The sequence below is a fragment of the Zeugodacus cucurbitae genome, chromosome 2 (genome assembly GCF_028554725.1).
Source record: "Zeugodacus cucurbitae isolate PBARC_wt_2022May chromosome 2, idZeuCucr1.2, whole genome shotgun sequence".
In the NCBI taxonomy this organism is placed as follows: domain Eukaryota; kingdom Metazoa; phylum Arthropoda; class Insecta; order Diptera; family Tephritidae; genus Zeugodacus; species Zeugodacus cucurbitae.
Genome location: NC_071667.1, coordinates 20,463,317 through 20,479,968, shown reverse-complemented (window position 1 = coordinate 20,479,968; position 16,652 = coordinate 20,463,317). Strand labels below are relative to the sequence as shown.

The 16,652-nt window shown below is 36.3% G+C and overlaps 1 protein-coding gene across 4 annotated transcripts in view; it reads right to left on the bottom strand.

Annotated features, from left to right (window-relative positions):
- Positions 1-16,652, bottom strand: part of LOC105217189 (ABC transporter G family member 20) — a 148,146-nt gene that overhangs the window by 61,479 nt on the left and 70,015 nt on the right. For all 4 annotated transcript variants that reach the window (XM_054225936.1, XM_054225929.1, XM_054225932.1 and 1 more), the window contains exon 4: positions 969-2,861. In XM_054225936.1, coding sequence (XP_054081911.1) covers positions 969-1,198 — 230 coding nt within the window. In that variant the 5' untranslated portion in view covers positions 1,199-2,861. The remainder of the gene's footprint in view (positions 1-968; positions 2,862-16,652) is intronic.

Genomic DNA, 16,652 nt, shown 5'->3' with positions numbered 1-16,652 from the left:
ATCATTTTGATATATATACATAATGTATATCTAACTCTTTTATTTCTGGGTGACACAAACAACCGGTATGTGAACAAAACTATTATACTCTCTGTAGCAACTTTATTGTGAGAGTATAAAAATAATAAATTAAAAATTCAATATCTATTTGTGGCATAATACTATAAAAGAAAATACTAAAATATATGCTTAAAAAATTCGAAAAAATATGGCTCGAAACATGAAACTGATTTCAGTTGTATGTGAAAAAATTAAATAGATGCAGCGTTACCAGACATATTAAATATCTGATCATTATTTAAAAATTTAAAATTTCATTATGATTATAGGTGTTCTCAAAACATTTAAATTTTCGATAAAAACGTATGATGTTGCCACTTTTCAAAAAAAAAAGTTTGTATTTTTCAATATTCAAGCAATTAATTTTAATAAAGCGCAGCTAATAGAAATTATGGAAACAATATTAATTTCAACATGTATTAACAAATATATTTTTTAATTGCGCTGATATCGATACTCCACATCACGCATTTCACTTTTTTTAAATTCACTGTCAAAACACTCAGCTCCCATCAAGACTAAAACCCAATTTAAGCTAACTTTCAATCTCAGCCACAGCAATGCTTACAAACTTACGCAGTAACGGTTACGCAGTGATTTCCGTTTTTATTGCACTTTTATGTGTCAATCCTACAATCGAACGGCGCACTCACACCAACACACATACACCCACACACCCAGCCAGCCATAGTACTTTACTTAACAGTATTTACTTTATTTCGCATTTTTGCGCAACCAACTATTCTTACAACAAACTTGTGCTGTGTTATTGTAGATTTTTTTTTTTTTTTTTTCGCTCCAACCACTTCACAGTACAGACTATAACCCTGTGTGTGTGTGTGTATGTTGCTGAAACATATTTATTTCGTATGTTGAATATATAAAGAATGACTTAAGCATACACTTACATGCAGCCCTTAGGAACAGTCATATTCAGGCCATCCAACACGACATTCGGATTTTTGCTATTTCCATACATTTTATGCGCACGCCGCACACATACGGCCTGCTGTCGCCGCGCAGCCAATGTTGATGGTTGTGTCTTGAAGAGACGACGTCGTGTAGCTAAATCCGTTTCGGTGCTTGTCACCTCAACAATGGTGTTATTGGGTGGCAGACCCTCCGATTCAGCATCCATGTTTGTTACTAAGTGTGTGTTGTTGTTGTAGTTGTAGTGATATGAACTTTTGTAGTTGTTTGTTTATTCGTGTTTCGGATTTTTCCCACAAACACTATTTTCTGGTGTTGTTGTAAGTATGATTGTTGTTGTTGTTTTTTGTTATTGTTGTATTTTTATTTTTTTTAATGTTTTTGTTATAGCTAACGCTCGTTGTGCTCGTTTTCCTCTTCGTCACAATGTCTTTGGCGCTTCAAGTGCTGCGCTGTTTGTTGCTGCTGTGCGGTGCGTCGTGTCGTATACGTAACACTAGCTTTTATATGCACATCAATGTTTGTATAACTGTGTTACTGTGTATGATTTGCTCACTGCAGTGTGTATCGCATACAGTTGTTAGTTCTTTTTCGTACTACTGTGTGCGTATAACGGTTGTTATGTTTATTGCTGTCAACAGCCAGTAGCAGCCAGTAGCCGACGCTGCGTTCAATGCTCGACCAAAACTGCTGCTAGTCGACCTTCGGACGTTGCTGCACGTTGGGCGCACGCTATCGTCTGGATTGGTAGCAATGTTTTGTTGTTGTTGTTGTCTGTTTTCTCTTCTCTTCTACGCTCTTTCAGTTTACAGCACTGTCTATGCAACTTTGCCACAGATGTTTGTCGCGTGTGTGCGCTTAATTCACTTGCGTTGCATGTCCTGTTACAACTACTCGCTTCCTTGCTGTCGCACTCAGTTGTCTCCACTTTTCGGCGTCTCGGCGTGTGCTGGTCGCTTCGTAGTTATCGCACTTTTACCGCTTCGTTATTGTCGTCGCCTGTGCTCGGTTGCTATTTTAGTGTGTTGCGCCAATGTTTATGCCACACTTACAACAACAATGTGTGTGAATATCGGTTTTTGCTTGACTCTATGCGCCCACCGAGTATAGATCGCAATAATTCTTGGCTGCTTGCTTTGTTGTTGTGGTTGTTGTATGCTTGCCACACAATGTTGCACATTCAGCAGCGTTGCTGTTGCTGTAGTGCCTTCTTGCTGCCACAGCACTTTGTAATGTTTCTGCTGCTTTCTACAACTCTTTCGGATTTTTTTCTTTAGAAAATTTGTTGTTTTTGTTGTTCGGCACCACTCGCCGTGCGTCTATTGTCTCTTCGAGTGTTACAATTGATGTTAAGCAGACCAATTCAGCGCAACGTTGCCGCTTGCTGATAGTTGTCGCGCGTTTTGTTGTTGTAGCGGTCGGGGTTAGTACATAGTTTGCAGCAATAACTGTAAAAATGTACTGTAGTAAGTGGGGAGAACCGTTATTTTGTTGCTTTATCGCTTGCCGCTTGGGGCGCTTACGACTACAGACTCTTGTCGCTACTGATTTATATAACTGTGCTTATATGCTGCATTTATAAACAGCTATATATATGTATATGTACTATATCTATATATATGTATATATGTATAATATACATATATGAATGTCTTCATGCAACAGCACTTATTTTATATTTATGCGCATATGTGTATGTCCGCTTGCCTTGACTTGCCGCCTTCATACACCCCTCTCGGCTATTCATTCATTCAATTTTAGCTGAATTCTATTCAAACTCCGGCTGTTGCCTGCTATTTTTGTTGTTGTCGCTTCTAGCGTTTTGCTACTATCTTTATAGACGCTCTAACTAGATGCTTGGCAATGTTTGTCTGCAATGAAAATTCAAGGAGAATAATGGTTAGCAAAAATATTGAAATTGCTATGGACGCTTATATGATACGTATGTGTGTGTTAATGGCATATATATGTATGTATGTATATGTGTGTGTGCATGTTTGTGCGCTTGTAGCGCGTTGCTGATGATGTATAAGTACATGTTTTAGTATTCATAAAAATTAAGCTATTATTGAAAGTTGTGGCGACGCGTGTTGATAACGGCTCCATTGCCGCCTACATGGACTTCATATGGCCACAACCAACTCCGCCCATCCCCACTTTATGCAAAGCATTTTCATTGATTGTTGTGGGCATTAGAGATGTGAGATTGGTAGCACCAGTGAGCATTAACAGGCTGAGTGATTTTCTTACACTCTCGGAGAAAAGTATGAGCTTATTGCTACAGGCTGAATTTGTCGAAACATAATTTGAGGTTAAAAGTTTGACCATCAAAATGAATAGCTAATAGATTTTCGCTTTTGTAGAAATAAAACGCTAAAACATATTGAGATGGTCTAAATCAATAATGAATTATATTAAGACTTTTTTAAAACATACTAAGTTGGTGTAAATTCGGAAGGAAGCAAGTAAAGTATTTCCGTTACATACCCAAACTCTACCTAGAACCATTGAATTATCCATAAAGTTCAGTGTAAGATCGAAAAAGAACTTCTTTGCATATCGATTTGCCCTTAAATTACTCATTCTACAACACCTAATACAACTCAGTGCTTATCAGCAATAATTTCTTAAAAAAGTACTGACAATGATTGAAAGCAGAGTAAATGGAGTTGATGTTAGAACAACACAACTTCAGGCGTACTTTTTCGCTAAATAAGCGTTTATTTAATCAAAAAAGCTCTTGGAATATATATAAAAACCTTGCAAAATTCAATATTAATTCATAATGATGAGTTTAAGAAATAATTTTTGTTTAATTATAAATAGCTTTCTTAACAAGTGTAGAATACTGTAGTGACTTTTAAAAATTCGAAGTCGTTTTAAGGATACAGCAGTTAGAAGAAGGAGCAGTTCAAAGCGCTGAAGCAGCTCCCAAGCTGGAAAATTTAACGGCGTTTTTCCCAAAACTGTGTGTTTTGAAACATTCCTCCATGTTTTCTCAAAAACGGCATGACCAAATGACTCGAAATTTGAAACGTTCTATTATCTAAAAAAAAATTACGAATATTCGATTTTCCATTTAAAAAAATAGAAAACAGGCAAAATCTGCAATTTTTTCCAAATGTCCAAAAAAGTATTAATTTGATTCAATTGAATTCATTCCATGCATTTAAGCTTACAGATTAAACTACCGCTAATTATTTGTTTGTTTCCCATAAGCCAATCAGACAATCTACACAATATTTTTTGGCGTAAAATTTATTTTATTTTTACACTGTCGAAATATATGTTAACCCTCTCATGCCCGAATTAAAATGGGCGGAGCTAACATTTTTTTTAGGACAAATATATATTAGTCCTAACTCAAATATGAAGTGATAAAAATTACATAGTCCTTCATAGTCCATATAGGCACAAATTAAATTATTATAAATAAACTAAACACGTTTTTCATGAAATTTTTTTTAATAACTCTCTCATCTTTACTTATTTATATAGTTCAATTTGTTTTAAAATAAAACAATAATTTTTATGTTCTTGAACACTGAACACTTTAGTATAACTTTTTTCGCGAAACGATTTTTTCCAATTTCACTCTGCGGAGAACGCCTACTGGATGATTACATGCACAGCTTATAACAAAAAATGGAACTGCAAGCTTGCACAACACAAAAGTTCACATAATTGAAAAAACCGCTGTTCAAAAAAATTTAAATAACGAGAATTAGCAGACGGTAAGTACAATGTTGCCTATGGGCATTAAAGGATTAAACCTTATTAATTATAAAAATTATAATTATAAAAAACGTAAAGATATATCTATTTACTGGTTGTAGAAAAAAATTTAAAAAAGAAATTCTAAAAAACAGAGATGACGCACTTAAGAGATCCAGGCAAAATTATACCGAAATTTTAAATTTCCTGGTACCGTAACTAAAATGGGAATATATATGAATATATTTGCGACCAAAATTGTATTTCTTACGTTGAGTGTCTAACAAAGGAGAGCTCATTTTACATTCTCACTTAGTTTTACAAGATTGAGTTGAGATTGAGCTTTATAAGGTTACAGACTTATTGGATTTAAAGTAGGAACCCAATTAGGGTAGAGTAGTATTCTTATCTAAATTTGTCAAATTTTAAATAAATTTCTTTTAATAAAATTTAATATTTTTAGTATTATTCAGTTTGTGTTTGTTATTTTTTACTATGTGGGTTTTTTCTGAATTTTTTTATATAAAAATGAAATTATTTTTAACCAAAATTGTTCAACTTAAAATTTTTGTCTATACCTATATTATCTATTTTCAATTGATTGTTTCAAGTTAAATTTAAATTAAACTTATAATTCTTAAAAAAAACTATTTTCCAATTTTTATTGAATTTTTTTATTTCTAATAATTTTTTTTTAATAATATTTTTTTATTTAAATTTTTATTTATTTTCTCTATTAAAATTGTATTAAAACAAAAGAAATTCAGTTAATTTATTTCTAAGATTTGTTGTAAAATTTAAAATTATTCCTTAGTTTTAGATAACTTTAAAATATATCATTAAAATTAAAATCTTTCAAAGAAAAATATTTGAAACTTACGAAAATGTTTATAAATTTTTATTTTTTGCTTTTAATTGTTTTTATTTTATAAAACTTATTATTGGTAATTGCATTAATTTATCAATTTATTAAATAAAAAAAATATATTTCCATCTACTCAATTATTTATCTTCACGATTTTTTAGAATTAGCTAGAGCGCCAGCAGAATCGATAAATTTATTTCGATGAACTTTGGTCGCAATGTTTTACTGGGATTAAACTCGATCGCTGTGGCAATATTTTACTATAATTTGTGAACATGCTGCTTATTTATCTCAAGCAAATTCGATGAGTGATTCAATGTTGCACTAAAACCCCTTGCACTATACCATTCGTACATACATATATAGTCGTATATAGTATTTTATCATATAGTATATAAGTTGATAGTAATTTCTATATGTACGAGTAGATATGCGTGTTCGTGGGTACAAATGAGTGTGGCTAAGCAATCGACAATCAAATAATATGACGCATAGTTTTTACCACAAAACGCAAACACATACACGTATACATATATACATATATGTACATTTAGATATTGCAATAATTTTTTGCTTGCTTTTATTTACTAAAACAACAATAAAATGTCGCAAGCGCCAGCCGCTGTCATTCGCCAACAGACAATGATGTATTCCGAAAAAAAAAGAAAAATTCGAGTTATACGAGTATGTTCGTATACAAAGCTGTTCTTGGTATGTATTGCTGTATGATTTGTATACATGCACATAAATTAGAGTACACACGATGCGCAGATTTTGCGCGCACGTACACACATACACACAGACGCATACAAAGAGTCCACGAAATTCTTGCTGACAATGTGACATTTATATTGTTAACGCGTTGCGAGCAAAAAACGGAAATGGTGTTTTGCGGTAAATATGCGAGTAGATATAGACATATATATATAGATTTACACGTATATACATGTATCCATATTCATATATATTTATCTATGTAAAGATATGCGTATTTATAACTGTTTGTCTTTTTGCTTTTTGTTCATATATATCTATATATAGGACAACCTCAGCATCCCTTACACACACAAACACATATGTATGTATGTATGTATGTATGTATGTATTTCAATAACTGTTTTACTTCATTGAAATCGCATGCCATCAGACTTGTACAATAGCAAATCGTTTACTTCTGTGTTGCTGCTTTGTCATAACGAAAACATGAAATTGTGCTACTCAAAAGCGTAGAAAAATATTGAATGTGATTTCTTTAGATTCCATTTTCATCACTTACTGCTGCCTGCGTATTACATACGCTCACAATGGAAATATTATTTTATTATCATTGTAATAGTTCGGAAAAATTACTTTAGATATTTCTACATTTTTACATTTATTTTCCTTTCCTTTTTTATTTACTTATGGCATGCTGCTTCTTCCGCCAGCGCTGGCTGTAAGCAGTTAACGGCGCGTTTAAGCGGAAATGATTCGTAAATTTAACCCATTCAGCCATGGCGGAATTCATTCGATCATTCGAGCACTCACATCAATGATTATGAATTGCTGTTTGTAACTTTCGCATAAAGTGCCAGCGTGTTATTGCTTTGCTCATTTTGCATTTTTCAACGTTCTTCTTCTCTATCACCAATGCGTGAGTGTGAAAAAGTTTGCAAAAAATTACTTGGATTTACGCAAATAGTTGTAAGTGTCAACTTGACTGGTTATTATAAGCGCTTTTATGTGACTTTCGATAGTTTTGATAAATAAATGTCATATTCTGAAATTTGGTAAGTGCTTAGGATTAAGATTTTATGCTAAGCATTATATTTTTGTGGTGAATATATGATTCTTGTTGGACTATTAAATGCTTATGAATTGATGTATATTGATAGAATTTAACAATACATGAGATTTCAAATGGAATTTAAGCTTTAATAATCTTATATATGGTTTATACAATTCACAGGCAATGGACATTTAATGCAATGTTTAGCAGTTTCCAACAATAACTAATTGAAAACCTTCACATTCTTCACCTCTTCGTACTACAGTTTTCTTAGAAAATTTTTTTCTTTAATAAAGGTTTTGTTCAAAATATCTCTATAATAAAAATAATGTGTGAGATAGAGAACAAAACGCCGCCATGGCGTATACGTAACATACGGGAAAGCAGTACACTGGGGCGTATACGCAACATTTTAGCGATTGCAACAGCAAATACTATGTCTTTACTAATCTGTATTATCTTAACTGTGAGTTGATGTACGTGTTGGAAAAGGGGTTTCCACCCTTTACAAAAAAACTCAGGGAAATTTTATAATTCCAATAAATATAATAAATGATTTAGTATAATGGGTGTATAAAACGAAGAGCCTTAAGAAATTTTGGGAAGTTCCACTGTATGTATTTTTGGCGGGTTTGCCAGCTATCTAAAAAATTTAATCTAACCAAATTTATTAGCAACCAATTCCCAACAATATGAAAAACTCAAAGAAATGAAACTAGATTTAATTTAAGATAAAAAAGAAATATTTTTGGAAGGTATTGTCACCTGTTTAAAATTTTTCTGTAATTTAATGAGATTAAAAAGCGAATTATTACATCGCGGGTAGCAAACTAATAAGGTTTGAGAATGCTCTTCGTTGGAAATATTTTTCAAAGGGTTGCCACCTGTTATTTTTTTAAATTAATTCTTAGAATGTTCATTGATTTATTTGAGGGTACTAATTTCAATGAAAAAAAAATATCAACACGTACATATGTACATATATATATATATATGACAACAATTATCATTAAAATGTAACTATAAACATTTGTTCGGAATTTGCACGAAAAGGACTTTCAAGGACTAGGGCAATATTGCCATCCAAAAATGTTAGCATCAAAAAGTTAAGGAATTGAAGGACAATTTAATTGTGGCAACCATTATCACCGGTTCAGCTGCTGGTCAACTAGCTCATATACCGAGAATTCCGATTATCCGAAGTGATCTGTCAATTTTATTATATTTAAACGGCTTCAATTACCAGTACAAAAATTATATAATACAAAAAAAAAAATTATTTCTTGTTCGAATTCTTCATTTTACCATTTTTTAATACCCCACTTCTTTTGAAATGTTTGTTTAATAACTGTGTGAAGCTGGGGAGGGCTCGGAGATAGGCCTTAAATAAAATTAATAAAACCAATTTTTGAAAACAGAAAAATCGTGTTTGGAAATATTCTTCGTGATTCCAATATTATTTATACATATTTTTGTTGTTGTTGTGTTTTTTTTTTTTTTTTTTTGTTCAGATAAAATATATCTTCTTTTATCGGCCTTCTTCGCCTGTTAATTCTATTGTTGTTAAATTACACCGTAAATGGTAAGTACATTCCTATAATTTACGCTAAACAAATGCTCAGACAGATTTATACAATCCACAAACATAAAAACTCGTCTTTGTTGTTTTCAAATTTTATGCAATCAGCTGAATTACAATAGTATTAAATTTACATATTTACATGTGTACTTTCGTATATTTATAACACATTTCTCTTGGGAGTTACTAAGCAGTGAAACCATATACTTCATATACTTAAAATTTCTTGCTAACAACGATTTAGTGTGAATGTGATTGGCTTTGCAACCGTTTAGCCGGTTATAGCCGAATCGACGATAGTGCGCCACCTCTCTCTCTCCTCCGCAGTTCGGCGCCAGTTGGAGATCCCAAGTGTAACCAGGTCGCTCTCCACCTGGTCCCTCCAAAGGAGTGGAGGCCTTCCCCTTCCTCGGCTTCCTCCGACGGGTACTGCATCGAACACTTTCAGGGCTGGAGTGTTTTCGTCCATTCGGACAACATGACCTGGCCAGCGTAGCCGCTGTCTTTTTATTCGCTGAACTATGTCAATGTCGTCGTATAACTCGTACAGCTCATCGTTCCATCGTCTGCGGTATTCGCCGTTGCCAATGTTCTGAGGACCATAAATCTTACGCAAAATTTTCCTCTCGAAAACTCCTAGTGTCGTCTCATCTGATGTTGACATCGTCCAAGCTTCTGCACCGTAAAGCAGAACGGGAATGATAAGCGACTTGTAGAGCTTGATTTTGGTTCGTCGAGAGAGGACTTTACTTTTCAATTGCCTACTCAGTCCAAAGTAGCACCTGTTGGCAAGAGTTATTCTGCGCTGGATTTCGAGGCTGACATTGTTGGTGTTGTTAATGCTGGTTCCCAGGTATACGAAATTATCTACGACCTCGAAGTTATGACTGTCAACAGTGACGTGGGAGCCAAGCCGCGAATGCGCCGACTGTTTGTTTGATGACAGGAGATATTTCGTCTTGTCCTCATTCACCTCCAGACCCATTCGCTTCGCCTCCTTATCCATGCGGGAAAAAGCAGAACAAACGGCGCGGTTGTTGCTTCCGATGATATCAATATCATCGGCGTACGCCAGGAGCTGTACACTCTTGTAGAAGATTGTACCTTCTCGGTTTAGCTCTGCAGCTCTTATAATTTTTTCCAGCATCAGGTTAAAGAAGTCGCCTTGTCTGAAACCTCGTTTGGTATCGAACGGCTCGGAGCGGTCCTTCCCAATCATGCCGGAGCTTTTGGTGTTGCTCAACGTCAATTTACACAGCCGTATTAGTTTTGCGGGGATACCAAATTCAGACATCGCGGCGTAAAGGCAACTCCTTTTCGTGCTGTCGAAAGCAGCTTTAAAATCGACAAAAAGGTGGTGTGTGTCGATCCTCTTTTCACGGGTCTTCTCCAAGATTTGGCGCATGGTGAATATCTGGTCAGTTGTCGATTTTCCAGGTCTAAAGCCACACTGATAAGGTCCAATCAGTTCGTTGACGGTGGGCTTTAGTCTTTCACACAGTACGCTCGATAGAACCTTGTATGCGATATTTAGGAGGCTGATCCCTCGGTAATTGGCGCAGATTGTGGGATCTCCCTTTTTATGGATTGGGCAGAGCACACTGAGATTCCAATCGTCAGGCATGCTTTCTTCCGACCATATTCTGCAAAGAAGCTGATGCATGCACCTTATCAGTTCTTCGCCGCCGTATTTGAATAGTTCTGCCGGTAATCTATCGGCCCCTGCTGCTTTGTTGTTCTTCAAGCGGGTAATTGCTATTCGAATTTCTTCATGGTCGGGTAATGGAACATCTGTTCCATCGTCATCGATTGGGGGATCGGGTTCGCCATCTCCTGGTGTTGTACTCTCACTGCCATTCAGCAGGTCGGAGAAGTGTTCCCTCCATAATCCCAGTATGCCCTGGACATCGGTTACCAGATTACCACCTTGGTCTCTACATGAGGATGCTCCGGTCTTGAAACCTTCGTTAAGTCGCTTCATTTTTTCATAAAATTTTCGAGCATTCCCTCTGTCTGCCAGCTTCTCAAGCTCTTCGTACTCACGCATTTCGGCCTCTTTCTTTTCTTGTCTGCAGATGCGTCTCGCTTCCCTCTTCAGCTCTCGGTATCTATCCCATCCCGCACGTGTTGTGTCCGTTTGCAACGTTGCGAGGTAGGCAGTCTGTTTTCTCTCCCCTGCGAGACGGCACTCCTCATCGTACCAGCTTGTTTTTTGTCGTTGCCGAAAACCAATTGTTTCGGCTGCAGCGGTACGCAGTGAGTTTGAGATGCCGTTCCACAGTTCCCTTATACCGAGATGCTGATGAGTGCTCTCAGAGAGCAGGAGTGCAAGTCGAGTAGAGTATTTCGTGGCTGTCTGTTGCGATTGCAGCTTTTCGACGTCGAACCTTCCTTGTGTTTGTTGACGGGCATTCTTTGCTGCACAGAGGCGGGTGCGTATCTTCGCTGCGACCAGATAATGGTCCGAGTCTATATTTGGTCCTCCGAGCGTACGCACGTCTAAAACACAGGAGACATGTCTTCCGTCTATCACAACGTGATCGATTTGGTTCCGCGTGTTTCGATCAGGAGACAGCCAAGTAGCTTGATGTATTTTCTTATGCTGGAATCTGGTACTACAGACGATTTTCCGACTGTTGTGCCAAAGACACCTTCTTTACACACCCTGGCGTTAAAATCGCCAAGCACGACTTTTACATCGTGGCGGGGGCAGCGCTCATAGGTGCGTTCTAGGCGCTCATAGAAAGCATCTTTGGTCACATCGTCCTTCTCTTCCGTTGGGGCGTGGGCGCAAATCAGCGATATGTTGAAGAACCTCGCTTTGATGCGGATTGTGGCAAGACGTTCATCCACCGGGGTGAATGCCAGGACTCTGCGACGGAGTCTCTCTCCCACCACAAATCCAACACCAAATTTGCGCTCCTTTATATGGCCGCTGTAGTAGATGTCACAAGGACCCACCTTCTTCCGTCCTTGTCCCGTCCATCGCACTTCTTGGATGGCGGTGATGTCAGCCTTGAGTCGTATGAGGACATCAACCAGCTGGGCAGGGGCACCTTCCCAATTAAGGGACGGACATTCCAGGTGCATGCCCTTATATCATAATCCTTAAAACGTTTGCAGGGGTCGTCATCAAAAGGGGGGTGTCTCATCCGAGGCTTTCGTAGATTTTTCATTGGTACTTCGTTTTTATGTGGTGGGTCCCAAGCCCTACGCACAACCGCATAAGCGGGCTTCGCCTTCTCACTTTAGCTCGCCTTCAAACGGATGTCTGTTGGCTACCCAGAGGATACTTGGTCTAAAACCGGAAGTCGTGAGCTGCTTGAACCATGTGGAGAAGAATCGTTTCTGGCCACTCCCAAGTGAATGACAATCAAAAACTTTCCTCACTTGCGTGAACTTCTACACATGATCCCATCCTCCGATTTAGTAATCTTATATATATGCACACCCACAACCACAAAAAATACCGTATTATAATACTTTAAAATGTCAACTACTTTGACATCAGCATACTCATGCATTTATGTACCATGTATTTATATGCGTCTGTCTGTACCACTCTTACATCCTTTTCTCTCTCCACAGCGTTGGAATTTGTCATGCTAATAATGCACATTGTTAGTAAGGTAATAATATAGGATAACAACACTTAACCAATTCTATGGCATTGCTGGTGTAAATTTTCAACGAGAACATGTGTCATCCGCAACAACAACAACAATAACAACAATAACAGCAATAACAAACAGTAAAATAATAACCACTACAATAACAACAATAACGCCTAAAGGCATTAAGTTGACAGCAATTCTCTTGTTAGGCGCATTTCTCTTTTTCATTTTTTACTTTCAGTTTTTTTTTATTTTTTGTTCTTTTGTGTGACAAACTGCTGCCTGCAGCCTTTTGTTATTGTTGTTATTTTAGATTGTAGCGAAAAACATCTTTAGAATATTTATGGACCAGCCGCGTTATAGGTGTATTACAGCTGTCGCGCGAGTCGCGTGTTAAAGATTTATGACAATAAAGCGCAAACAAACGGGCGAAACGACGAAAGTGGCTTCATATGTTACATAGTTCAACATTAGGACGGTACTTAAACAACTTAAGTGCTTGATTATGAGCAGTTTTTCTTATAAAAGCATTAAAAGAATGATTCATAATAACTAATATAAATATTCGTAACGTTATGAGTAAGTTAAGTCCAAGGGTCAAAGTTCAAATCACCGTTAGATATTTTAAAATTTAAAAATTATGTCATTATACACATTTCACAAACGAAATTAAGACTCAAGTAGTCGAAACTATCATAGAATCTTTTCTCTAATCGGATATTATTGTATAACTAATTTTTGTCCCAGGTAAACAGTGCTTAACATTCTCAAATTGAACAGAGAATGATTTTTTGCATATTAAACTATATTTGTCTCTTTTCATTTTATTTAAATGAAAAAAATCATTATTGAAGTAGTTGCGTTGTTTTTTTGAACTTTTACCTCTGGTTGACTCACCCTAATAATCTCAAAACGCGACTAAAACTGATTTAACTGAAATTTAATATCTCATAATTTTGACTTATGACCGATTAAAGAGAGTTAAAATCGAAAAAACGATGATGCTGTTTCTTTAAGGATCATCCTAATGCTGCTCAAAAAATAAGACAACATTTCGTACCTAACTATATTATTAAGAAGATTGAGAATTTCAAAATTTGTTTCAAAAATTTTTTTTTCCAAAACTTAAGAACCACCCCCAATAGGCATGTTTAACTACTCGTATGTCGGACAGCCTGAAAGCCAAAATCTAAATAAGAATTCAGCAAACGTTGTAAAAAATATATTTTATTGCACATAAAATTGAATGCGCGCTGCGCGAATATACTTCCTACATATGCGTGTTGGTGAGCGCACGTACGGCGTATAAGTGGAATGCCGGGTAAATCCCAGCGCGCCGGGTGTTAACCTTTCGTTTCTTGTTCTCTTCATCCACTGCTTGTAACTTGAGACGCATATTTGTTGTTGTATTTTTGTGAGCTTTGCCTACACTTTATTTATTATTTATTTTTTGATTGCTTTTCAGTTCATAAAATTAGCATAGGCCAGACATTTCGGGCAGCAACTGCCCGCACCGCCCCCCCCTTAATGTTGGATACTTAAAGAGGCGTCACTTCAAAGGTGGCATTTCATTGCTTTTTTATTTCCTCTCGCACTCGAAATACCATATTTTTATGACCAACTCATTAAATAGGATTCTTTTGTTATTGGAAACTGCAGCAGCAAAGGTCATGGCTCATAACAGGCGCATTCCTTTCATATTGGAATTTGAGCTATTTTTATAGCCAAACGAGTTTGTAGATCACCAGTAGGCAGTTGCGCTGCAGGTTATCGGTATTTATTTCTCTTACATTTTCGTTAAGTTCCGCATAGATTAGGTTACACATAGATTAGGTTACTGGTTTGGGCTGGTCCCCAAAACGTTAATACACCATTGGAGATTCTTAATTATTTTAGTTTTATATTTTTCGTCGAACCCTTTTTGTTTTTTATCCACATGTTTTGACAATGTGCTTTGTGCTCAACACAAAATTGGTAAGACGATCCATTTAGAATACATCAATTTCTTCGCGATGGCTAAAGGTCATCGGACTATAAACTGTTAGATACCCTGCAATTAGTTAAAAGAACCTTTCTTCAGGCAGAGGGGCTCACTGGATCTCGGTCGTGAAAGTAGCGCGTTCGACCTGAGGTCAGCATTTGACCACTCCCTTAGCTCTTCTATAGCTTATCCATACAGTAAATAAAGAAGACGGAGAGAAACCGGCTAATCAAGTCGCCAGTATTACGATACTGAAATCATAAAGAAAAGTTAAAGTCTTTCTTAGATTGCGACCACATTATAACATGTGGGAAGATCAATATTACGAATCGTACCATTTAGTAGTTGTCTATATAAAGATTTTGTTTGCTCGTCAGATACCTTTTCGGAAACTCGTGGTATATTGTGTATGTATCGTACTCGACTGATTGTAAAATACTAATATTCCATGGCCGCTAGCAATGCGTCTCTAAGACAGTTTTAGATACGGCTCAATGGCACGTATATTTAATTTGCCATTAATTCCAATATTATCGAACTGGTTTCGCTTCCTGAGGCCGCAGGTTCTTCAACGCTGACATCCAATTGAACTGTTGCTTTACGCTTAAAAATACCCTGTATCTCATACCTTAGAGTTCTGAGGGATTTTGATTCAATGATCAGTTTTCATGGGTTTTCTCACCCTCACTTATCGACTTTGTTCCAAAAAATGGAATATAATCCATTAATCTGCAGTTCTTAATCTCACTCTCCATACCAACGGTTACACTGGTGACAACCTAAGCTATATTTCTCTCCCTTCGCTTTAATTAAGTAAAAAATGCAGATAAATTAAAAAAAAAAGTATTTTCTTTGACTCTGTGACATTAAACCTAATTCATTAGATCCGAACTTTGAATGAAATAAGCATTATTTTTACCAAAAATGTGTCTGTTACCAACCTAGAAACTCTTATTCCCACATTTACCGTTTCATTCCCTCTCTCTCTCTCATCCATTGCAATAATTGGAAAAGCTTTCAATGTTTCTTCAATCAAATGCTTTAACCGTCATTTTCAGTTAATTTTCTTTCACTCTTCTCTCCGACGTCTGCCACACTCAACTCCTTCAATTCAATAACTTTACGAAAATTCGAAATAATTTCTCATAAAATACGTTGTAAATGAATGAAGCTGCAAAATAATATAATTTTTGCTGATGCAGCACAGCAACAACGCAGCCGCACAATTAAAAATCGAAATGAACTCGAAGATTTCAGCCAATATATAAAGTCATCAGCAGCAACAGCAGCAGCGGCGTTGGCAGTGAAAGCTATAAAAATAGCAAAAACAACCACACTAATAACATGAAACACACAAAGACTCATGTGTTGTTGTTGTATTGTTGAATGGCTGAAGTGTGTTGAGCGCCGGCTTTTGAGTGCTGAATGGCTGAGAAGCAATGCCCCATTTGACCGGTCCGCCACCGCCAACACCTAGCAAAACCTTTCCTTTCAGTTTTATTTTTCATTTTTTTCTTATTCTCTTGCATTTATTTGATGGGTAAGAACAAAAGCCGAGCAGCAGAGCTGCTGCTGTGTTAAAGCCGAATCCCAGGGCCAACAATGGCACTTGGCTAATAACCGTACACTCACAAATTTAATTACTTTTTGCGAATTTAATTTCGCTTCGCATTAATGTCAGCGCAAATATATATTTTCATGTCGAATGTTTAAACACACACACACATAGCTGTATACATATAAAAATATATATTTATATGCAATTTGTTTGTAGGTGTTCAAACTTATTTGTGTTTATGCCGCTGTACGAAGCCATAAAATAAATACGAGCACTTTTGTTTTGCTGCAACTCTAAAATACTTTTTTGTTTGTTTACTGTTGTTGTTGTCGAAAGCAAGCTCCAGTGTCCCAGCGGGAAGTACTCTCAATGAAATACTTTTAATAATTAAGTGTGGCGCACGTTTCGCTGTGATATAAAATGCTCTCAAAGGAAACAAATAAATTTGCTAATGACCTTGGTAAGACATAACGGGAGAATCCATAAAATAGCTGATATAACTTGAAGCCACCTACCACGTTTTGGGGTGAATCGTATGATAAATGATAGTATTATGTCGAAGTAGTATCCTTCTGGCATGTAA